The sequence below is a fragment of the Saccostrea cucullata genome, unplaced genomic scaffold (genome assembly GCF_032062105.1).
Source record: "Saccostrea cucullata isolate Sc308-1 unplaced genomic scaffold, CSIRO_AGI_Scuc_v1 ctg11686, whole genome shotgun sequence".
In the NCBI taxonomy this organism is placed as follows: domain Eukaryota; kingdom Metazoa; phylum Mollusca; class Bivalvia; order Ostreida; family Ostreidae; genus Saccostrea; species Saccostrea cuccullata.
In genome coordinates this window covers 78,424-104,264 of record NW_026940519.1, presented here as the reverse complement: position 1 = coordinate 104,264, position 25,841 = coordinate 78,424, and the positions used below count along the sequence as shown (strand labels likewise).

The following is a 25,841-nucleotide window of genomic DNA, read 5'->3' as shown; positions in this document are numbered from 1 at the left end:
CTTTTCATCAATGTTAATTTAATTGTTGTTGATAATTTAAAACAAGGTATGCATAGGCTTATAATTGGTAAAAAAAAAAAAAAAAAAAAAAATGAAATAAACCCAGAACATTATCATACATTTCAAATACTGAAAGGCACACAATACTCAGTTGTGTTTGAATCATTGCATTTTGGGTTATATTTTTCCAATCTGAAAAGCACGTATGTTTGTGTTTTGACAAACGATGTTGCAACATACTAAATGAAATTGTTAACAAGACTGTCGATGGATATATTAGGAATTGATTTATGTTATGTTTCAATGGCCAAACACGAGCATTTGTTAGATCATAGCAAAATACGTCAAATTTTTTATTGTCTGTACCCTTGCACACAGGTAGAAGTAACTAGGCTACGACCGGTGTCAATTTCAGCGAAACAGCACAAAAGAATGGTAATGAACTGAGGTGGAGGGGATTCCCCAAATTTAACGTTACCGAAGTGACGTAACATTCATGTAGTTGATGACAATAACCTCGTTTGTTACATTATGATTTCTTATATTACTGCGTTAAAACGCTTTATTGAAATGATTTTTATGTCAATAATTGCTTTTTACAATATTTTCTTATTACTAATTTACATATTATTACAAGCTTGAAATGTACGTTACCTACTCATATTCTGAGGCAATCGTGTTTTTATAGTGGTGATTGTGACATATAACACAATGTGATTACACAGAGAATATTTTTTGGAATAAACTGAAACAAAACGATGAATTTTTAGATGAATTTTAAGCTTTTTATTAAACAGAAATATATCTTGAAATGTACGTTACATTTACGTAGTTTTCTAAATCGACATGGATATATGTTAAAAAAGACAGTAACTACAAAATAGAATTTTACTACATGTACATGTTAAGTTCCAGTATCTATAGAAAATGACAAGATTCCAAACTGATCGCTCTAAACAAAACGGAGAGAAGAATTTAAAGCATATATTTAAAAAATGTTTTTATACGTCTGGATCAAAAAGTAACCTTTGTTTTTTGAAAGGAAAAATCAAACGCACGTTCGTATGCCGAGAAAATATGTTGCTGACAGAGTTGGTAGGATGTGCTGGTGTGTGTGTGTTCCAATTGTGATTTTAATGACTAAATTTTTTTTGACATATCTTTTTGGACATTGAAGAAAGAATAACGTACATTTCAAGCTACATTTCTGAGTAAAACCACCTCAACTTTACCGTCTTGTCATTATTCCATTCATTAAGATTTGATGAAAAAAAGTCTGGAAACAAACTCTTCACATACTCTCTTTCAAAGGTAATTGATAGAAAAATTGTTATCTTGAACTTCATTTTTTTAAAAAATCAGAGAGGCATTTGTGCCCTTATATTGAGAATGGGTGTACTCCACCTACAGTTTTTGTCTGATTTCTATAAAACGTGGCACACAAGTAGACTACACAAAGATAAATAATTCTATGTATCTGTGTATCAGTTTTTGATTTCGATAAAGGGTGTTGCAGTGGTTACTAAAAATAGAAATTTATATAAAATACTTTTAAAATGATATTACTCCTACAGTTTTGGTCTGATTTTAATATGACTTGGCACACAAATAGACTACATTAAGATACATAATTCTGTATATCAGTTTGTGATTTTGATGAATGGTGTTGCCATGGTTACCAAAAATAGAAATTTCTGTGAAATACTTACAATATGCTACGACATATACAGTTTTAGTCTGAATATGATATAATTTATCATGCAAGTAGACTACATAGACCAATATACATACTTATCAGTTTAGTGTTGTTGATTTTGTTAATTGATGTTGCCAACTTGCTAAACTGATGTTGGTAACTAAAATTGAAAATTCTTATAAATTTTATTAAAAGCTACTCCTACAGTTGAAGTCTAATTTTTCAATCTTGCCACAAAAAGAGACTTAATCAAGTCTCATCATTCTGTATAATAGTGCTTTTTTTTAAGTTTTAAGTCCCAATGGCTACTTTTCCCTTCCTTTATTATAAGTACAAACAAGTAGAGCTACAGTCTTGACAGAGACTTCTAGTTTAAAATTATTATTTACATGCACTAAATGGCAGTATTCAGCATAGGAAATGAAGAAGTTATGACACATGGCGTGTACAAACTTTCGCATGAAATCATTATTACAGTGTGATGAATATTTTATAAAGAAAGAGTCTTCATGTGGTGATACACTTTTAAAGAATTAGCAGTCAGATCTATGTATCCATAGTGGCATTTTTTATTTGCTATACTGTAAACTATTTGTGATACATCTAATAATTCTGCAAATGCAGGAAAGGGGGGCATCAACCCCCCCCCCCCCCCCCCCAATCTGAGCATCCTCCTCGTTTTCCTTAAGCGCGGGACACAAATTCTCTGAATAAGCTTGGTTTTATAGTTTGCCGTATCATTTTTCTATTATATGTGTGTATATTAGAATACTTTTTGTTTTAAGACGTTTTCCTTGCTCTTTTTATCCATGATATCGAAACATGATTGCATGGTTCAAGGATTTTGGTTTCCACCTTTAATATTGTGTCTCTAATGTGTTATTTGAAAACTATCACTTATAAAGCCTTCCCTGTACTGTCGATATCATTCTCAACCCATGGTAAATACCGTCTCTGTTACTTTGTATGTGTGTCTATGTTATAAGAACTTTACGTTTAATACGAAGATTGTACTTGCTATGGTGTCCTGATAGGGCCATTGCAAAATTTTATGTGCGCGTTGGAAACAACACGTAAGCGTATTAATGACAATGCGCTAGCGCGTTAATGACAACGCACTAGCGTGTTAATGTCAACGCGTTTATGTCAATGCGCTAGTGCATAAATGTAAACGCGTTATAGCGCGTTAATGACAAACAGATGTGTGTTAGCGCAAAGTCGTGTTGTGAACAACGCGCTAGCTGTCGTTAATGCGCTTGCTTGTTGTATTCTAACAACACTCAAGCGCATAAATGACAATGTGCAAATGCATTAATTACAATACCATGTTGTTGCAATCTTGTATTTTTGTATTGATGAGAATACGATAATGTTGTAATCTAACAACACGCAAGCGCATTAATGACAACGCGCTAGCGCATTGTTCACAACACTTCTTCGCGCTTACACACAACTTGTTGTCATTTATGCATGAGCGTGTTGTCGTAAATACGCTTGCGTGTTTTTCTAACAACACTACTTCGAGCTTACCTACAACTCCATGTCATTTTTGTGCGAGCCCTTTGTCATTAACCTGCTAGCGCATTGTCATTAATGCGCTTGCGTGTTGTTAGATTTCAACATTAGCGTATTGTCATTAATACAACAATACAAGAATACAACAAACAGTGTATCTTTATTAACATATGTTTCATTTTATATGCGTAAAACATAAAAACGATTTCAGCAATTCTTATCCATATCCAAGAATACCAGTATTTTAAAATATGCTAATTAATGCTTTCAAGTCCAGTTTCAATAGGAAATATATTCTACTCCCACATCAAAAGAGCTGGAACTAAGAGTTATTAACTATTTTATAGTGGTATACATTTATGTATGGATTATCATTGAAATCTTATGCATTGAAAAAAGATTTTACGTCCAAGTTGACAATAGTATTGAATTAAATTGGTGAAAAATGTAGGCTGGAATCATGGGTTAGCAAACCTAGTTCTTTACCCAAACTGTTTTCTAACAAAACGTTAATATCCAAGAGAGAAGGTTCAGCATAATCAAGGATTAAGATTAAAATCTACAATTTTATAAACAATGACAAGAAGACTGGCAGATTTTTCATTTTTTGCCATGTTGTGACGAATTCAACACAGGTTTTAACGATTTTAAGTAAAATTTAGCAAATAGCTAGTTACAGTCAAAATTCTGTATACACATAAATATTTGTACCTGTTTCCATGGCAACATTTTTGGTTTGGGTTTATAGGATGTGAATGCATAATGTATATATTTACATGTATATATTTTTTCTACGGCAATTATTTTAAATGCCAATATTCCGTGAACTTCATTCTGTATACCAAACTGTTGAAGTGCCTACAACTCTTCATAGAATATATTGGTTGTTATGTGCTCAAAATCATTGCTATGGGCTAATCATGTAAAAAAATATATATATAAAATGTTAAGTGCATTTTTTAAATCTGCCTGATTAAATTTTTACATAATGGATTTAAGAATCTTTAAAAATATTGTACATAAACGTGTTCAAATTATCATTCTATGATGTGTTGCTAAGGAGGATTTTCTGTTACCATGTAGATTTGATAATGTAAAATCGCCCCTAGTTTGCAGAAAAGTCTCAAAAATTTTAATTTGTAGTCAAAATTGTTTTAAGTATTAGAATTTATGTGATTTATAACTTCAGGATTTTACATATTTTTTCTTTTTATTCATAAAAACATCCATTTTTGTTGCTAAGCAACGGGTAGGAATTTTAAAAAAATTATACGCTTCTGAATTGAAATTTTAAAAAACAAAATCCTCTGCTTTAATATCATATACACAAGATGTCTGTATCAGGTCCATCATTTGAGTAATTCAACATTGAATAATTCCAAAATCAAGGAAAACGCTGAGTCAGCAAAAAAGGTAAAACATGCATATATACCCATATCTATCATACCAATATCTTGAATCTTATTTCTATGGTTTTTGTTGTGAAAGCACTTAAGATGTTTATCTCAAGATAAAAAACAATAAAAAAGAAATTCCTCCAGTAATTACATTTCATTATTGCCTGAAAGATAAGAGATTTTGTTATTCATTCAAGCTGAAAATTGGCTAGTTGCTTGGGAAATTTCTTTACCCATGTTTCCATGGTAACCATGAACCAAAACATTTTTTATTTTTCATACATGGTTCATAGTGCGAAAGAAAACTATGAGTGGAAAATCATCAAATTCTGAGAACCCTCATATATCACCTACATGCCTATTTTGCATGATTTTTACACGGAGCTGTACTTAATTTATTTATCATACGTTTATGGAATGATTACAAAGATGCGAATATTATGTACATGGTGACTTTGTAAATATTGTTTACTAAGTATACAACGTTGAGATATATATATATAAGTAAATGTATATAGCGGTATTTCAACCTACTATTTAACACAGAAAATTTGTTTTGCTTTGTTTGTTAATGTGAGCATGGGGCATCTTATTTACTATTTATTCTTTCTATTTTTAACAAAAAAATTAAAAATAGATATTAGTTGACTCTACGACAGGCATTTGAAATCATGTTGTAAATTGACCTGAACCACATGTTTGTAGTAAAATGTAAACACGTAGTAGACCACAGTATGCTTTGCAGCTCATTCATTTGGCTGGATCATTGTTTGCTGTGAGCACCTCTGTGCGTAATAACAACAATATCCATATAAAGTAGTTTCCGCGACCTGATTAAGAGGTGTTCACAACTTTCTTAGAAATATTTCGAGTGAGAATATAAATAATTTATTGCTCATTATATATTTTATGCCTCCGTAAATGAAGTTTTGGGGGTATAGAGTTTTTGTCAGGTCCGTCTGACTGTCTGTCTGTCTGTCTCTCTGTCTGTCTGTTTGTCCGCAAAAACTTTAACCTTGCCCATAACTTTTGATTTAGTGGAGCTATGACTTTCATATTTCACTTGTATTCCTTGTGACAAGACCTTTCTTTGGGTACCACCAAATTTGACCTTTTGACTTAGACCTTGGAGTTTGACCCACTTTTAGACAAAAATTCCCAAATTTTACTTTGGCCATGTCTTTTGAACAGTAGACACCAGGACTATTATACTTCATATATGTAATCTTTGTTGAAAGACCTTCTATTGAGTACCAACAACCTTAACCTTTTGACCTTGCCCTTGGAGATTTCCGTACTTGTGAAAAAAACTTTAACTTTGACCATAACTTTTGAATGGTAAGGGATAGGGCTTTCGTACGTCACATATGTAATCCTTAATAAAAGACCCTTCATTGGATACTAAGAACTTTTAACCTTTGACCTTGGAGTTTGACCTAATTTTAAAAAGCAAACCTTGAGCATAACTTATAATGGGTTAGGGCTACTGCTTTCATACCTATTACAATATATTTAATCCTTGTGACAAGACCTTTCATTTGATAGCAAGACAAAGGCATGATTGGTCTCGTTTATATGAAAGCATCCTCAGGTAGTTTAGATACAGATTTGTTAAAATCATGACCCTCAGGGTTGGGTGGGACCACAATAAAAGTTCAAACTTAAAGGGTAAGAAGCCAGAATTAGTAAAAAAAAATATGTAAGCATCCTTATTTAGTGTAGATTCAACTTTGCATAGATTCAAGTTTGTTCAGATCATACCCCTCCCCCCTTTTAGGATTGGGACCACGTAGGCATTTCCTGAATTGATTTTTAGCTCTACTGGTCAGAGACAGAAGAGCTTATGCGATAGTAATGTGTCCGGCATCTGTCTGTCTGTCTGTCTGTCTGTAAACAATTTTTCAAAATGCTACTCCTCCTACAGTTTTGGTCTGATTTCAATATAACTTGGCACACAAGTAGACCACACTAAGATACTTAAAATAGTGCATCAATTTTTGATTTCAATGAATGGTGTTGTCGTGGTTACTAAAAATAGAAATTTCTGTGAAATAATGCTACTCCTCCTACAGTTTTGGTCTGATTTCAATATAACTTGGCACACAAGTAGTCTACACTTAGATACACAATTCTATATATCGGTTTTTGATTTCAATGAACGGTGTTGCCGTGGTTACTAAAAATAGAAATTTCTTTGAAATTGGCACACAAGTAGTCTACACTTAGATACACAATTCTGTGTATCGGTTTTTGATTTCAATGAACGGTGTTGCTGTGGTTACTAAAAATATAAATTTCTTTGAAATTGTTTCGAAATACTACTCCTCCTACAGTTTAAATGGTCTGATTTCAGTATAACTTGGCACACAAGTAGACCACACTAAAATACATAATTCTGTGTATCAGTTTTTGATTTCAATGAATGGTGTTGCCATCAGGTTACTAAAAATATAAATTTCTTTGAAATTGTTTCAAAATGCTACTCCTCCTACAGTTTTGGTCTGATTTCAGTATAACTTGGCACACAAGTAGACCACACTAAAATACATAATTCTGTATATCAGTTTTTCATTTCAATGAACGGTGTTGCCGTCAGGTTACTAAAAATTTAAATTTCTTTGAAATTGTTTCAAAATGCTACTCCTCCTATAGTTTTGGTCTGATTTCAATATAACTTGGCACACAAATAGACCACACTAAGATAGATAATTCTATGACCTAGAAGTAGTTCACCTTGTTCCAACATTTGAATGTTTACATTAAATTTTTTGTTCAGCAGTCCAGATCAGGAAATATCTGTATATACTTAAAGAACAATGATCACTGCTGAGAATAATCTAAGTATTTCATAAGTTCTTAAGATATTTGAAGTCAAAAGTAGGGATATAGCCTGTTTTGGTTTACTTAACTCAAAAGGAATTTTGGGTTTAAAAGGTAAGATGTGCAGTTTTAGGCTAATATCACTGTATTCAAAACCTAATTCACATCGAAAGAAGATTTATTGTACATCTTGTGATTGAAAATATCCATATTTAAGGCACGCCAAATTCACAAAAATGAGCTAAACATAGTTTCACAGTCGATAAACTAGGTTTATATGTTGTAAACTATAGTTTACGGACTAAACTATAGTTAACAATGTTAATCTATATTATATTTTACATCCGTAAACCATAGTTAACGCGATAATCTATGTTTCACAACGTAAACTATACTTAACACTGAAAACAATCATTTGCGATTGCAAAACATAGATTATCTGATAAATACAGTTTCACGATTTGTAAACTATAGTTTACAAACCGTTAACTATAGTTTACGATCTGATAAATATAGTTTCATGATTTGTGAAACTATGATTAACAACTCTGAACTATAGTTTACGATTGTAAACTATAGTTTACAAGCGTGAATCTATGTTTATCAACAAAATCTATTGTTAACACTTATTACAAACAGATAAACTTAGATTATCATTCGTAAACTATAGTTAACAACCGTTAAATATAGTTTTACAGATAAAAACTATACTTAACGAATCGTTAACTATACTTAACGAATCGTTTACTATAGTTTACGGTTTGTAAACTATAGTTTACAGTCGATAAACCTAGTTTATCAAATGTGAAACTAGGTTTATCTCATTTTTGTGAATATGGCGTGCCATACATATTGTATATCATTTTATCTTTTTCATTATTATTATAAATATTCCAAAACAAGTTGCACCATGACAGAAATATGTAGACAAAATATCATCTCACTCTATGATTCGGTCGCGCTATGACCTCTAACCCCTAAATAAAATTCACACAGAATTGAACACATTTTCTCTTCCATAAGGTCATCTAAGAAAGATATTTGCAAATGTAACTAGTGCTAATTGTAACGGGGACCGTTACAGATGTTCCCCAAACGCTCCCCAACTCTCTTTTTGTGCCATATTACCTGTAAGCTTCATTAAATAAGACAAACTCTATGTTTTTGAAACTTTAACATTTACCTGGAAGTGTACGAAGTTCATTCAAATTTTAGCATTGCATGCGTGCGCATGCGAATGCCTGTACGTAATGACCATATCATTTTGTCTGCACAATCCATATATTTTAATAAACTAAAAATTAAAGTATTTAATCCAAAAGTAATAAAAATACGCTCATTCAAATGTATTTTTTATTTTGTTCATTTTACGTGCACGCACGTGCATACATGAGCACGGTGACCATACCTTCTTGTAGAAGATCATTACATCTATCTATGTTCTAAATCCCACCCCATATGGTTGAAAACCAAGGGCGTTATACCTGTTAAAAGTTTCAGCCAATTAGATTGCAGCGCACGTACACACACGTGCGCATGTGCATGGTGACCATACCTTTCTTGTAGTAGTCCATTATATCTATCTATGTTCCAAATCCCATCCTGTTTGGTTGGAAACCAAGGGAGTAATAGCTGTTTAAAGTTTCAGCCAATAGATTGCAGCGCACGTACATGCATGTGTATCCATGTGCATGGTGACATACCCTCTTTAGTAGTGCATAATATCTAATATTTCAAATCCCATCGTCTTTTTGAAATCCAAATGATTTATAGCTATTTAAATTTAAGTAATCAGATTCAGCTATGCATGCACGTGTTTTCATGATAATTGCTATATATCATATTTAGGATATCCTAATGCATGGCTAAAATCAAAATTTCAAAGCATTTCATCAAAAGACAAAAAAGATATTGAGATTTTTGTTTCAGCCAATCAGAATGCAGCGCACGTGCATGCGCGTGAGATCTTGCTATTTTGACCATGTCATATTGTCTATACTTCTAATGTATCCTTATATTATGAGTTCTAAAGCATTTCATCAAAAATTAAAAAAAGTTACATCTATATCAATGTAATCGGTCATTTATCATGTTGCACGTGCGCGCTCTTGCAAGCACGTGCGCGCAAAATGACCTTCGTTCCGCAAATCTACATTACATGTCTACTGACCCTAAAAACATTTCACCTTAGTCTGATGTGTAGTTTACAAGATCACTCGTAGCAAAATTTTCCCAGGAAGAAAAATAAGAATAATAATAATAAAAAACAGAGTAAAAACAATATGTTCCCCAACTTCGTTTGGGGAACATAAATATACAGAAGTGATAGGTTGTACAATTTATCAGAAGAGCGATTCAAGGCCCTTGGGCCTCTAACTTGCTTTAATATGCTTGTTTATAGAGTACAAATCAGTAGAGTTACTTTGAATACTCTCTCATCATAGAACTCTGTAGTCTGATTAAATTGTACAGTCACTGTTATTTATTTTCAGGTAATAGGTTGGTTCAGGTTCAGACACAATACTTCACCATATCCTTCCATGAGAGAACAGTGTATCCACAATAATTTTTTGGCTATTTTACCAATTAATCAACAAACCAACTTTATTTTCTTACTCGTGACTGGGACACCATTTGAGAATCTGGCTACTCACAACTTTGATTTTGATATTTTGAAATGTGTCAAAAGGTAAGTAAAATTAATGTCTTAAAATATGGTTATAGTGAACACTCTAAATCAAGTTTAGTTTCACGTAAAAAAATAAAATTATAACATCTTTAAGCCTCTGCTCTGCTTCTTGGTATTAAATATTCAAACTAAGTGCATGCCTATTTCAAAATTTTGAATTTTCTGCCCTCTGGTTTAAAACAACAGTGCTCCAAGTTGCGAATAAAATGGTCGCATTTGCGACCAAAAAATTGATTTTGCGACTAAAAATGAAAACACACTCGCATTTTTGCGACTGAGAAAATTTGGGCTGGAAACATCCATTTTCAAGATCGGGATCGAGATTTCATTTGTAAAGATTCTCTATCAAGAAAATGTTTGAAGACATATGCTTAAATACACTTTACAAAATGCCGCATGGACTTGGATCACATAATGTTATGGCAGCATGCCATACAAAGTTTGATAGAACCAGAGACGTGTAAAAATAATGTTCCTGATAGAATGGCATCCAAACTTCGTAAACTTTCTAAGATCCAACCTTGTTATTGAAGCATTTGGTCAATTGCTTGGATTTTACAATGAATCATGCTAATAAAGACTGTTCTGGCGGCATTTATAATGACTGTGTAATGGGTTTGGTACGTAGTAGTAAGTAAACATGACAAACAGCAGGTCCTGTCTCAAAAGCTGTCAGGCTTGTATTTTCATTTGATAAAATTTTATTTCTGTAATCAGATTACTTGTGTTCTTCTGTACAACCATAAGGGTACTTGTATTCAATAAAAATATTTCATTCAACCTAGCAAATTTTTATAGTAACAGTAATAAGTAATCTTTGATATAATAAAGACATAATAAATATCCTTATTTAAATTACCAAGTTTTATTGACAAAATGTATTTTTTTATGGCGAGTGAAATGTTTGATTATGGCGACCAAAAAAAATTTTAGGTCGCCATTTTGCGACCTAAGAGGAAGTGTGACTTGGAGCACTGAACAAGAACCCAATTCAATTGTCGAAAAGTTGTAACATGATACTCAGGTTACCTGTATGGCCCATGGGGCTTTTATTTACTTTATTTTGTCCCAAGGGGAGATAATAATGAATTAGTGAAAAATTGATGACATCTTTTAAATATCTTCTTCTCATTAACCACTGGGCCGTGAAAGATGAAAATCATGTGGAAGCGTCCTCATGTAGTGTAGATTCAGATTTGTGCAAGTCATGACCCCCAGGGGTAGGGTGGGGTCACAATGGGTGATCACAAACACATCTTGTTTTCTGTGTATTCCAATGTTAATCTTTGATCCCCCATTGTGGCCCCACCCTATGCTTGGGATTAATGATTTGAACAAATTTGAATCTGCACTAAAAAGGATGCTTTAGTATAACTATGACCAATCATGGTATTGCTGTTCTTGAGAAGAAGATTTTTAAAGATTTTTCCTATGTACTCTTATGTGAAACTTTGATACCCCACTGTGGCCCCACCTTACCCCTGGGGGGTCATGATTTGAACAAACTTAAATATACGCTACCCAAGGATGCTTCCACATGAGTTTCATCTTTCCTGGCCATGTGGTTCTTGAGAAGATTTTTAAATATTTTCCCTGTATATTCCTATGTTAAACTATGATCCCCCATTGTAAAATTTGTAAAGTATGAAAGCACTAGCTCTACCCTTTAAAAGTAATGGTCAAGATTTGCTTCTTTAAAGTAGGTCAATCTCAAAGGTCAAGGTCAAATGGTTATGTTCTTGGTATTCAATGAAGGGTCTTCTCACAAGGATTACATATTTGAAGTATGAAAGCACTTTCCCTTACCATTCAAAAGTTATGGCCAAGGTTAAAGTTTTTTGACAAGTACGGAAATCTACAAGGTCAAGGTCAAAGTGTCAAGATTGTTGCTATCCAATGAAAAGACCTTCAACAAAGATTACATATGTGAAGTATAAATGTCCTGGTATCTACTGTTCAAAAGATATGGCCAAAGTAAAATTTTAAAATTTTCGTGTAAAAGTGGGTCAAACTCCAAAGTCAGGGTCAAAAGGTCAAATTTGGTGATACCCAATGAAAGGTCTTGTCACAAGGAATACACGTGTGAAATATGGAAGTCATGGCTGTAGTATCCCCCTGCGAGATGATCATGAATAATTCATAATTTTCCTTGAATTTTTCTTGAATTTTATTCATGAAATGTTCATGAAATGTTCATGAAGATCCTATGAACTTATTATTGGACATTTTCAAATCATGAATTTTTATTCATGAAAGAAAATTGATGAATATTCATGAATATTTTTTCTCATGAAAAATTCATGAAGAGTCATATTCATGAAGATTCATCATTTCAAGAATGTCCAATAATAAGTTCATTTGATCTTCATAAACTGTTCATGAATAATTTGATGAATTTATTCAGGAATGTTCATGAATGAATAAAATTCATGAACCATTAGCATTCATGAATATTCTTGCTTATTTGTAAGAAACAAAAAATGCAATATTATTATTCACGTTTATTCATGAAAATGCATGAAGTCATGCTAAAATCAGTAAGAGTAGATGTTTTATAATACAGCATCTTGAAAGATTTCACAGAATTTTTGTTTGTTTTCCAACCATGGCAACAAAATCTTTGTTAGAATAGACAATTCTGATATATTAAACCATAGTAATTAAATAATGTACTTCATTCCTGGTAAAAGTATGAATGATTTCAAATCAAATGCAACTCTCTGCAGAATGTTTAACCTTACTTGGTCAAAAGGAGAGGGGGTTTCTTCCTCAGCATATTTCAAAGTGTGTTTTAATGCCAGAAATGGAACAGTTTTTAATTCCAGTCTAGAAGAAAAGTTTGTTCAGCACCAGGGCAACAGCTTTAAGGGCTTTCAAGCATTTCGAGCAAGATGCATGGTCAATTCAAAAATCCTTATTGTCTCTCCATGTGGAATTTCCAGAATTTCATCATTTGGGTCCTTTGATTGAATATAAAAAATTATTGATTGATTGATTTGATATATGGAAAAGCGTCCCTTCATATTTTCGTTTCTTTCTTTTTTTTTCAAACCATTCAGATTTTTTTTTTGTAGCCAGAGTTTCTACTGTCTTCTGCTCATCAACATTTGTGAACTGCTTCTCTTCTTCCTTCAAGAAGAAAGATTTGCTGAAAATACCCATGATTGTAAAATTTGGCTTTTTTTGTGTTTTCTTGCATTCTAGTTTCATTTAATATTTCATCAGAGGCACTTCCAAATTAAAGGATTCTGAGTGGAATTTAAGCCTATTTTCCTGGGCCGCCATTTTGAAGATCAATCAGGCCTATGAATGTTTTGAGTCACAGTCTATAATAAATGTATGTTATATGGTTGGATCCCAACTCAAAGCAAAGATTGACAAAACTTTCATTAAAAAAAGACATAATTTATTTTTCAAATACTGTATAGGGGGAAAATAACTCGCAGTGTTAATATTCGCTATATTCACGGTGTTAATAAATCCGTGAATTCAAGAAACAGTGAATAAATTTTCAATAATCTCCATGTTTTATTTGGAAATTTGAGAACAGACTACGATAGGTTGACTACGACAGGTTGAATGATATACATGTACATGCAGTACATTACGAGTCATTCAGTTATTCTAAATGTCATGCTTTACTTTAATTCAAATCTGCAGATAACTCGTGTTTGTTCAAAAGCTGTTTTAATAGCCAGCGCTACATGTTTCATCAATCAAAACACGTGGGCCATGGGTTTTGATTACCCATGCGTAACTAATTTTACCACGTGTATTTGTTACCTGCATTATCATGCATATTAGTTTTTATCAATATTTTGGTTTTACAAAATCATTCAAATAAATATCGAACTTACTGAAGATGTGGAAGATATTATTTCGGCGAACGTAATAAACACATTTACATACGTCCAGTGGTTTTTCGCCGCGTTGTATTGAAGATATTGGGTGCACATGCACTCATGGTAATAGCATATAGGAAAGTCATTTGACGTTTAGAGTGTAGGACTTATAATAACTGCACTTGTTTTAATTAATTATTAATTAAATCTATCAATTTTATATTAACCTACCCTGTTGTTCGTGAAATAAAAACAATGCTGAAGAATGTCGTTTACATGTAGCATTCAAGAAACCGCGATCGTGTCAGATGAGAGAAAAACATGAAAATTACAACCCGTGAAATTAATCCCCTATAGACAGTAACACTTACACAGATTTCTGACTCAGTGATTGCCTCCATTTTTTGTAACTCACCAGTTATGAAGTAGATTGATCCTCTGAATATATATTCTTCCTTCTTCATATTCTGTTATTTTCTTGAAATGTTGACAAAAATCAGTGACTATGCAAATTATAGATCACAAATTCCAATCCTCCCACTCTACAAATTCACACTTTCAACGTCTCACGCGTTACAAGTTTGTGCCTTTTCAAAAATGTAAGGTAGAGCTAAGAAATATGTTAGTTTCGAATTTCCAAGATTTCTGTTAAAAAAAAAAATAACAAACACTATCTGAATAATTTTTCACTGAAAATACAATTTTTTTATATCAAAGAAAGTTTTATCAATGAAGAATTTGAATTTTTTACATCATCAATTATACATGTATTGCATGTTAGTTTCGTATTTTCATAGCAAGTATAGCGGCCCCCATTAACGGAGAACATATGACATGATAATAACAATCTCTCGCCCTCAGACTGAGTATTCTGAGCTGTGAAGATGCATAGGAGAATTAAGACTACAAAATACGAATGTGGATTATGTCATAGATACTTTACAACCATGCAGTCTGTGCTCTATCATTTACACATGATGCAAGGGAAACTTTTGACATTTTAACTGCACCAAAATTAATATGTATAGCATTTCGATCCAGGAATAATATGGTACAATACAGACAAGATAATTTTATAGTTGCTAATAAATATATAAAACGTTTTTTACTAAGATCACGAAGTTTTTTTTTTCTAGAATGTTTCGTTTTCTATCAACTTGTTTAAAGTTTGACGTTAGAGAAAATTCGGTCGAACAAAGTTGAGTTATGAAAAACGAGATTATTTAAAGCACAGTATGATCAATATTACTGTTTAATTTTAATTATGAAGAAACATAAGTAATCAATTTGAAAAAAATGCTGTCAGTGATGATGCAGTGTTTGTTTAATTATAATCAAATAAAAACACGAAATGTTTAGATATCTTTCATGATTTATTTTTTCAGATAGTTGGTGAAAGCATGTTATTAAATATAAATTGTACCAGGGGCTTAACCCTTTGTGTGCGGGAACCTAATATATTGGGTCTGACGTCACAAACGCTTGCGTGCGGGAACCCAATATGTTGGGTCTGAGACTGGAATTAGCGCTTCGTCACATAAAACGTCGTATAAAACGTATAAATGAGCTGTGAATTATTCAGAATCTATCAAAATGTATTATACAACTACAACATATTGAAAAATAGATAATTAAGATGTTAAAATATGCGAATTATTTGTGAAATTGTGATTTAAAGTGAAGGTGTTTGGCGTTTGTTAGGATGAAAGTCAGTCCGCTATTTTTGGAAACAGGGAAAAAACGCGCATGTAATTAATATCTACTAACTTGCTCTAATATAAAGGAAAATAAAGAAATAAATCCAAAAAATAGTTAAATATCAATAATTCTAATAAATTTGTCTTAGAAACATCAGAGGTGGGATCAGGTGCCATGGAGGAGTGAGCATCCCCTGCCGACCGGTCACACCCGCCGTGTGCTCCTTGTCATGATTAGGAAATAATGGAAATATCCGTCGTCAATTCAGTGTATAAATAATGGACTAACAATTGGTATGAAAAACGTCAGTCAACATTTGACTCAATGATAAATTGTATTTGCTGACAAGGTCATTGTATTGACCATAGAACTTACGAAATGATGACTTTAAACGAGACTGCTGATATTCTTGTTTCATCAACTTGCTTGTCAATAATTTACCTCTTTTTAGAACTTGTTCGTACGTAGAGCATGCTCTTGCTTATCGAATCAACTGAGAAATATATACATTGTACTCCGTATGCAGGTGATGAAGGTATATTGGTGCATAAGTAAGGGAAGTTGACGATAGAAAAGTTAAAGTCATCACGTTTATCATATAGTTTGGTTGTTAGATTACCATTAAATTACTTTAGTCATTTTAAAAATTGCTTTTTAAAATTAGCAATGCTTGGTCATAGTTATTGTGATATTCTAACGGGATATGGAAATGAAATTAAACAATTTTAAACAAAGTTATTTATGATATATAGATTTTACATAAATGTACATAAATGGCCTTAAGAAGCATTTGGAGGGGTATGCAATTTCAGTTCGGAGGGGACACATGCAAAGAAAAAATGCATTGAAATGAATAAAGTGAAAAAACATAAATTAGGTACATTTTAGATTTTCTATCGTTTATTCATTGGCAAATCATTTTTTGCGGAGGGGGGGGGGGGGGGGTCATCGTTCCGTCTGTCCTACTCTAGTCCAAAGGATTGTTCTATCACTAAAAACCGTTTATCTTTAAAAATATCCTTAGGTTTTTAGCCAAAATATATACTGTCACCAGCTTCACTTTAGACTTAAGACATGTATCTAGTTGTCTTAAGATTTTAATAGATCTTAAGATTATCCTAAGATATGACAGTTTTGTGAAACAGCTATGGTGCAATCTTAAGATAATTTTCGATCTTAAGACAGATCTTTGTCATAAGACAGCTTTGTGAAACTGGCCCCTGGTTAACTTGACTTGACCTTAACCTTGCGAAGTTCTTCCTGTTAAAACGAAAGTAGGATGCACATGCTACTGAACTTCAGTCTGAAGCATATCAAGAGCTTATATGGTCGGCAAAGTTTTATATTTTGGACATACGGTGGTTATTATTTGTTTATTTGGTGTTTTATAAGTAGATATACATTACATCGTCTAAATGAAAACAATAATGCGCGAGATTGAACCTGGCAAGTCACAGACGTTTTTCTTTTCCTCGGTGGCTGTGCACGTTTACATACGTAAATCAAGCTTTGCTTTGAAATAAAGGTTTGCAAAAAATAATTTGAAGCATCTTGTTAATTAAAAGCATTTGTTTTTTAACAATAAATAAACAAATAAATAAGTAAACAATTTTTTTTAAAATCTAATTAAAGACCCATTTCAAAAATGTTGAAAGATAAAAAAGGTTCCACCTAATAAAAGTAATAAATGTGGAGGACCTTGAACATTGTAGGAAATTTTCCAATGAGTTATTGCATTAATAAGTGAGTGCAAAAGAGATATATAGAGAATATATATATCCATCAACACATTTTTGTGATCAAGCAAAATTAATTCATGATACAGGTATTCGAAATATACACAATATGAATTTTATAATTGACAATCATTGAGTCAATTAAGTGTCCCTAATTACACCTAAAAATTCTGGTTTAAAGCTGCTTGATGTTCCATCTATTTGGGAAAACTTTCAAATATTTTTTATAACAGTATATGATATATTGTAAAATTTTTAGCATAAACTTGATTTTTTCTATATAGTGTCTTCAAATGTAAGCTAGTTATCAGAAAAGATGCATTGATGCATTTGATCATGTGCATATACATGAAAATAGTAAAAGTGATGAAAAAATTTTGAAGTGCTGATTTTCCCTGAAATGACTGTCATTTGTGTAAACTGTGGTATTTGTTTTATTTCAGTAAGTAATAAAATACCATTTTTATTTCCTTGATGAGGATTATATAGACTCTTAATAATTTCAAAACCAAAATATGTTACGGGATCTTTGGTATCTTAGAGTTAGATTTCTTCAAGGCATTTACATACTCTAGTCTGCATGGGACCTAATTAGTAAGTGAAAATAATTGGTACTATATGTATCAGATTTTTTTTTAAAACTAAGTTTAAGAACATGTATCAGGGAGACATTTTCTTTTTCTTTAAAATAGACTTTTGCCAGAATAAAGCATGTGGATTAAATTGCACATTTCCTCCACTTTTTATTTTTATTTTATTGAAAACCAAAAACAGTGAGACTGCCCCAACCTATACATGCACACACAAAATTATAAAATTCACTGGTTAAATAAATGGTATTTCTACAGTTTAAAATTAAGATGAATTGTCATTTTTGTAGGCATAAGAAAGAGTTCAGAGTCTTTAGAATGAGTAATTTGTAAATTGTACATGTTGTATGGACTTGCATGTACATCTGTTCAATAAATAACAATAAAGACTGGGTAATACAGCAAAACTCCTTTAGTACGAACACGAATATTGCAAATTTACGGAGATAGCGAAGTCAATTTGGATACCCAGCTAAATAAATATATGCCTGAATGAATACAGAAAAAAGGCTTAGATTTACTGTGAGAATTTTTTTTTTAATGATGGTCAATTTTTTTTTCAAAAATGCAAATATCTGTACAATTACTCCCTTACAGAAAAAACTAACAGAAACTTATAAGTGTTTTATAGTTCACTTATTAGCAACTTATAAGTCACTTATAAATTTTGAAAATTACTTATAAGTGTACTATAAGTCAAAGTATAAGTATAAGTGAGGAACGGATTTCGTATACTTCACTTATAAGCAAAGATGAGCTACATATCAGTGAATATTTCACTTATACCTCACTTATAAGTGAAGATCAGTATGGTATGAGTGAAGTATAAGTGTGGACTTAGAATTTTTACCCTATACTAGACTTCTCTCAAGGAGCATTATGGGTATTCAAGGTAACCAATCAGAAAGTTTGTCTCTGCAGAGATCAGCAACAAGAATTTGAAACCAAGTTTGTGTCTGTGAAAGGATGTTGGAGATTTTAGATTTATTTTGAGTATGCCCTCACATCAGGTACAAGTAGGTTCTATTTACATCATCTCTCTATTTTATTTAACTTCCTTTGCCTGAAATTTTGAATCAATTGACTTAGTTGCTTTCAGATTTCATAAATTTGAAGAAGCCTCAAGGTCATTAAATCTTGTTGCCTTTTTGTTCAACATTTTTGTTTGTATAAACTGAATTAATATGTTAAGTTTGCATCATCAAAGAAATGTCATATGAAAGTGATTTTTTTCCATAAAATTCTTACTTGATTATTTCATCTAAAGTGCAGATACATGTGTATATGTAAAAAATAGCTTTGAACATATCATGCAACCCCTGCATGGTTGGAAGTTCTGTTCTATAAATTAAGATCTTACAGGTAGTGTTGTACTTCACTTATAAGTGGCTTATAGATGACTTATACTTGATAAAGTATGAAGGGTCAATGCTTGACTTATAAGTCACTTATAGTCACTTATAAGTGACTATACTTGCATAAAGCATAAGTGGCTAATACTGGCTTATAAGTCACTTATAGGTCAAGCAGCTCATTTGCATATAAAATCCTAATGAGTAACATATTAGTCACTTATAAGTTAAATGTATCAGTGAAGTGTAAGTCCAGAATAAACAACTTATAAGTAAAAGAATAAATCACTTATAAGTCACTTATCAGAAATTTCTGTAAGGGCTTATCAACAAAGATTACATTTTGGTCTCCAAATATATGTTTATTTTTAAATATGAAATATGAATACATGTAGTTACTAAGAATACAAAGAAATCCCATAGTGGAAATAAAATATAAATTTCATTACTGTATACAGGTTTATTTTTGCCCCATGTTATTTTCACCCTTTTGAGCTTGTGAACAATTTTGCCCTGTTTTAAATTCCCCCAGTCATAGATCTGTTTAATAAATTATGAGGTGTAATTTGAATTCGCCCAATCAAGGAGAGGGTGAAAGGGGCAAAAATAAAACGGGGGCTAAAATTTCCCTGTATACAGTATTAGGAATAATATTTTATGTTGAAGTAAAAATTCAGGCACATTTAAAACTTGTGTAATAGGAAAGGAGAAAATGTACATTGGTAACTATGGTTGGACCAGGAATTGAACTCAGGAACTCTGCTGCACTAGTTAGGTGCTCTACCTAATGAGCTACCCAGGTTGATACACATAGCAAAACCATTACATATCCCTCCTTAAAGTTATCTTTATCCTTGCAGACACAACCCAAATTCTTATTAGCCCCTGACAGGACTTTCACTTGAAAATCCAGAGGGGTCAATAGCATCAAATATGTAACAAGGAAGGAGAAAATACATGGCTGGACCGTGAATCTAAGAAGGGGCCCCTGCATCACCAATCAGATGCTCTACTGACTGAGCTTACTTGGCCTATATCCATGACCCATACCATTAGACTTGCATAAACTTAAAAGTATTTCATAATATATTGATTGATATTATGGTACATATCTGTCAACCATCATTAACTAAAATCAATTGAAAAAAAATCAAAACTGTTATTCACAAGTGACCACATTAATATTGAACGAAGTCATTTTTGAAAACATTTAAATGACTGTTAAAGGTGCTTAAATTTCTGAAATTTAAAATACTAGTTTTCCTGCTGGCAATTATTGTTGCCAGCCAGGAATAAAACTTCTAGAACAAATACCACATTTCTTACAGAGTGAGAAGTACTGTGGGAGGAAAGTTGATGAATATGTAAACTTTACAAATAACATGGAGAAATGCATTTTCTTCAATAAAAGCAAAATAAAAAAAAGATTTGAGAATTACTAGAGTATATTTAGGGCTGTTAGATACCAGTCATTAGAAAATAAGACCTCTATAACTTAGTGTAAATGTTATTTTATTTTTTTTTCAAATTTATGTAACATATTGACTGCTTTAATTTGAAAATGAATACTAGTAACAGCAATTAGTTCATTGTTCTGCCAATTTGCTCCAAGATTTCCCAACCTTGAAAACTGCATATTCTTTGAGGATCATACTTTCTTATATGATTGCCAATATTTCTTAAAATAATCACTGGTTTTATATTTACAGGCTAATTGAATCTTCAATTTATACTCTTTTTAGTTAAAATCTGAAAAAAAATCCATTAACTTAAATCAGAATTTACTTAAACCTACATGAATATATCCCTTACCATGCTTACTCAGATAAGTATACAATGACTTTTCACAACATAACGGTTATATATAACATCGACTTTATCATAGAGTTATTGTTTAAATTAATTTTTTTTACATAATATTAAACTAAAATTGAATTTTTAAAGCAATTGATATATTTTTTTCATCAAAGTGCAATATTTTCTCTGAAAAATATAGTTAAAATGCTAAAAAGTCATTTTAAGATAAATTTTTTGAAAATTTGGTTTCCATGGCAACATAAAATATTAGATTTTTTTTAAAAAAACAGTAAAGATTAAAAAACGCAACATTTGCTATATATTTGCCAAATTTCAAGCAAATTGGTTGTCAACAATTTGAGATATTTGCATTTTAGTACACCATTGTGATAATTTTGTTGATATTACAAAACAACTCAGTCCTGAGGTTACAGTGCACGTAAAACAAGTCAGCACACAAAGGGTTAATTGTTCAACAATTGCATCTGCATGCAAAAGTTGTATTTTGAGAGTAATGAGTGTTTTCTGTCAATCATTTTTGTCAATTGTTTTAGTCCTCATGAAAATTCATAAACATTCATAATACTTTGAACTCTACATTTTTTATGTATTTAAAATGAAAATTACCAATATTCATAAATATTAATCATTTGTTCATGAACTACATCTTATGAATATATTCATGAATAAAATTCATGAACCATTTTTATGAACCAGTCATGAACCATTCATGAACACATCATGAATGTTCATGAACAATTTATAAAAGTTCCTGAAATTATTAATTTCACCTCGCAGGGGAGTCTAAAGCAAAAGTTGTGGGCAAGGTTAAAGTTTTTTTGTGGACAAACAGACAGACAGAGAGACAGACAGACTGACATGACAAAAACTATATACCCCCGAAACTTCGTTTATGGGGGCATAAAAATCTTTAAAAATATTCTTCTCAAGAACATGATTGTTCATATTTATATGGAAGCATCTTCAGTTATTGTAAATTCAAGTTTGTTGAAATCATGACCCCCAAGGGTAGGGTGGGGCCACAATGGGGGATCAAAGTTTAACATAGGAATATATAGGAAAATCTTTAAAAATCTTCTTTTAAAGAGCCTAAGGACCAGAGAAGATGAAACTCAGTTGGAAGCATCCTTGGGTAGTGTAGATTTAAGTTTGTTCAAATCATAACCCCCAGGGTATTGTGGGGGATTTTGGTGTAAAGGGGGGGTTCTTTTGTTCATATAGTGAAAATACATTAATTCTTTAAAAATCTTCTTCTTTGCACCTGGGTATTAAACAAACTAACTAAGTATATAGTCCCCCCCCAAAAAAAATGAAGTTTGGGGGGGGTATATTGGAATCAGCTTGTCTGTCTGTCTGTCCGTCTGTCTGTAGACAAGATTTTGTTCGGACCGTTTCTCAGAAACTAATGGAAGGATTTTTCTGAAAATTTGTACACTTATTATTCACCATATGAAGGTATGTACCTGGTATTACTGTATAACGGGTATTTTTTATGTGCTGCTAATTTTTACTAATTTATACGAGTTTTATAAATCTGTAAAATTTAAACGCGTAAAATTTCACAGAAGTAAAAAATGCTTCGCCTAAATTTTCAACATCATTTTATGAGGTATTTCAGTGTTATCACTTCCATTGAGCTAAGTACCCGGAGGCTATAGAATTAGTACTGACAACCGTTGGCATTTTTGGGAACTTGGTACTGATCATCAATTAAGATCAAACAAGTAAATCTTAATTAACTCACAAATTATACATTGTCAATTACCTGGTTACTCAAGATTAGGGGATGCATAATTTCGTCGCCGGTAAAACTCAGTTTGCGACCGTTAAATCAGCATTAACGGTCGCAAATACCAAATTAGAAGATAGTTATTCCCATTCTAATGCAATCCATGCATTTTGTCTGTTGTTTACGTCTTATTATGTTCCCCAAACGAAGTTGGGGAACATATTGTTTTTACTCTGTTTCTTATTATTATTATGTTCCCCAAACGAAGTTGGGGAACATATTGTTTTTACTCTGTTTCTTATTATTATTATTATTTTTCCTGGGAAAATTTTGTCCGCGAGTGATCTTGTAAACTACACATCCGACTAAGGTAAAATGTTTTTAGGGTCAGTAGACATGTTATGTAGATTTGCCGAACAAAGGTCATTTTGCGCGCACGTGCTTGCAAGAGCGCGCACGTGCAACAGTGAAATGACCGATTTAATTGATATAGGCGTAACTTTTTTTAATTTTTGATGAAATGCTTTGAAACTCATAATGTAAGGATATATTAGTTACATAGACAAGATGACATGGTCAAAATAGCAAGATCTCACGCGCATGCACGTGCGCTGCAATCTGATTGGCTGACACTAAAGTCTCAATATCTTTCTTGTTTTTTGACGAAATCCTATGAAATTTTGAACATAGCCATGCATTAGGATATCCTACAACATGATGTATAGAAATTATCAAGAAAACACGTGCATGCACGTGTGCTGCAATCTGATTGGCTGAAACTTGAAATGGCTATATCTCCTTTGTTTTTTGACGAAAAGCTTTGAAATTTAAAACAAAGTCATGCATTAGAATATCCTACAATATGATATAGAGAAATTTTCGTAAAATCACGCGATTGCACGTGCGCTGCAATCTGATTGGCTGAAACTTTAAATGGCTATATCTCCTTTGTTTTTTGAAGAAATGGTTTGAAATTTAAAGCATAGTCATGCATTAGGATATCCTACAATATGGCAGAAAAAAAATTCATGAAATCACGCGATTGCACGTGTGCTGCAATCTGATTGGCTGAAACTTTAAATGGCTATATCTCCTTTGTTCTTTGACGAAATGGTTTGAAATTTAAAACATAGTCATGCATTAGGATATCCTACAATATGGCATTGAAAAATTTTCATGAAATCACGCGATTGCACGTGTGCTGCAATCTGATTGGCTGAAACTTTAAATGGCTATAACTCCCTTGGTTTTCATCCAAACAGGATGGGATTTAGAACATAGATAGATATTAGGGACTCCTACAAGAAGGTATGATCATCTTGCAAATGCACACAGTTTGTCTTTTTTAATGAAGCTTACAGGGAATATGGCACCAAAAGGGAGTTGGGGAGAGTTTGGGGAACATCTGTAACGGTCTCCGTTACAATTAGCACTAGTTATTTTTCTTCTTCTTCTTCTTCTTCTTCTTCCTGGGTACTTTTTTGTCCGGGAATGATCTCGTAAACTATACATCCGACTAAGGTGAAATGTTTTTAGGGTCAGTAGACATGTTATGTAGATTTGCGGAACGAAGGTCATTTTGCGCGCACGTGCTTGCAAGAGCGTGCACGTGCAACATATGAAATGACCGATTTAATTGATATAGGCGTAACTTTTTAAATTTTTGATGAAATGCTTTGAAACTTATAATGTAAGGATATATTAGAAGCATAGACAATATGACATGGTCAAAATAGCAAGATCTCATGCGCATGCACGTGCGCTTTGCTCTGATTGGCTGAAACTCAATATCTTTCTTATTTTTTGACGAAATCCTTTGAAATTTTGAAAATAGCCATGCATAAGGATATCCTACAACAAGATATATAACAATTATCATGAAACACGTGCATGCACGTGCGCTGCAATCTGATTGGCTTAAACTTTAAATAGCTATAACTCCCTTGATTTTCAACCAAACAGGATGGAATTTGGAACATAGATAGATATACTGGACTACTACAAGAAAATATGGTCACCATGCACATGCATACACGTGCATGTACGTGAGCTGCAATCTGATTGGCTGAAACTTTAAACAGCTATAACTCCCTTGGTTTTCAACCAAACGGGGTGGGATTTAGAACATAGATAGATGTAACGGACATCTACGAAATATGGTCACCATGCTCATGTATGCACGTGCGTGCACGTGAAATGAGCAAAATCAAAAAACACTTGAATGAGCGTATCTTTTTAATACTTTTGGATTAAATGCTTTAATATTTAGTATTTAAAAATATATAGATTGTGTAGACAAGATGATATGGTCATTACGCACATGCATTCACATGCGCACGCAAAATTTGAATGAACTTTGTACACTTCTGTGTAAACGTTATTAAAGTCTTAAATGCATCGAGTTTGTCTTATTTAATGAAGCTTACAGGGAATATGGCACCAAAAGGGAGTTGGGGAGCGTTTGGGGATTTTGTTACAATTAGCACTAGTTTTGTTGAATTTTGTTACATGAAATACGTCACGGAGCATTGTTTTGCGTCGCTCTATTATGACGTCACAATGAAAAAGCTTTCACGCTCGTTAATGCTCGTTTTACTGCTTCAAACATCAGTGTATCAGCCAATCAAAGAGTGTTTTACAAAACAATTGCATTAGAATGGCTTATTTACCGTTATTACAAACTGAAGTCTTCAAATTATATCCCTTTGTAGCTCACCTGAGCCGAAGGCTCAAGTGAGCTTTTCTGATCAAAATTTGTCCGTCGTCTGTCGTTGTCGTTGTTGTCGTTGTTGTCGTAAACTTTTCACATTTTCATCTTCTTCTCAAGAACCACTGGGCCGATTTCAACCAAACTTGGCACAAAGTATTCTTGGGTAAAGGGGATTCAATTTTGTTCAAATGAAGGGCCACCCACGCCCTTTTCCAAGGGGAGATAATCATAAATTTGTTAAAAATTAAT

At 32.5% G+C, this 25,841-nt stretch overlaps 1 protein-coding gene across 1 annotated transcript in view; it reads left to right on the top strand.

The window, feature by feature from the left end:
• Positions 1-25,841, top strand: part of LOC134255547 (uncharacterized) — a 96,190-nt gene that overhangs the window by 13,551 nt on the left and 56,798 nt on the right. The window contains exon 2 of the mRNA XM_062738074.1: positions 9,921-10,117. Coding sequence (XP_062594058.1) covers positions 9,921-10,117 — 197 coding nt within the window. The remainder of the gene's footprint in view (positions 1-9,920; positions 10,118-25,841) is intronic.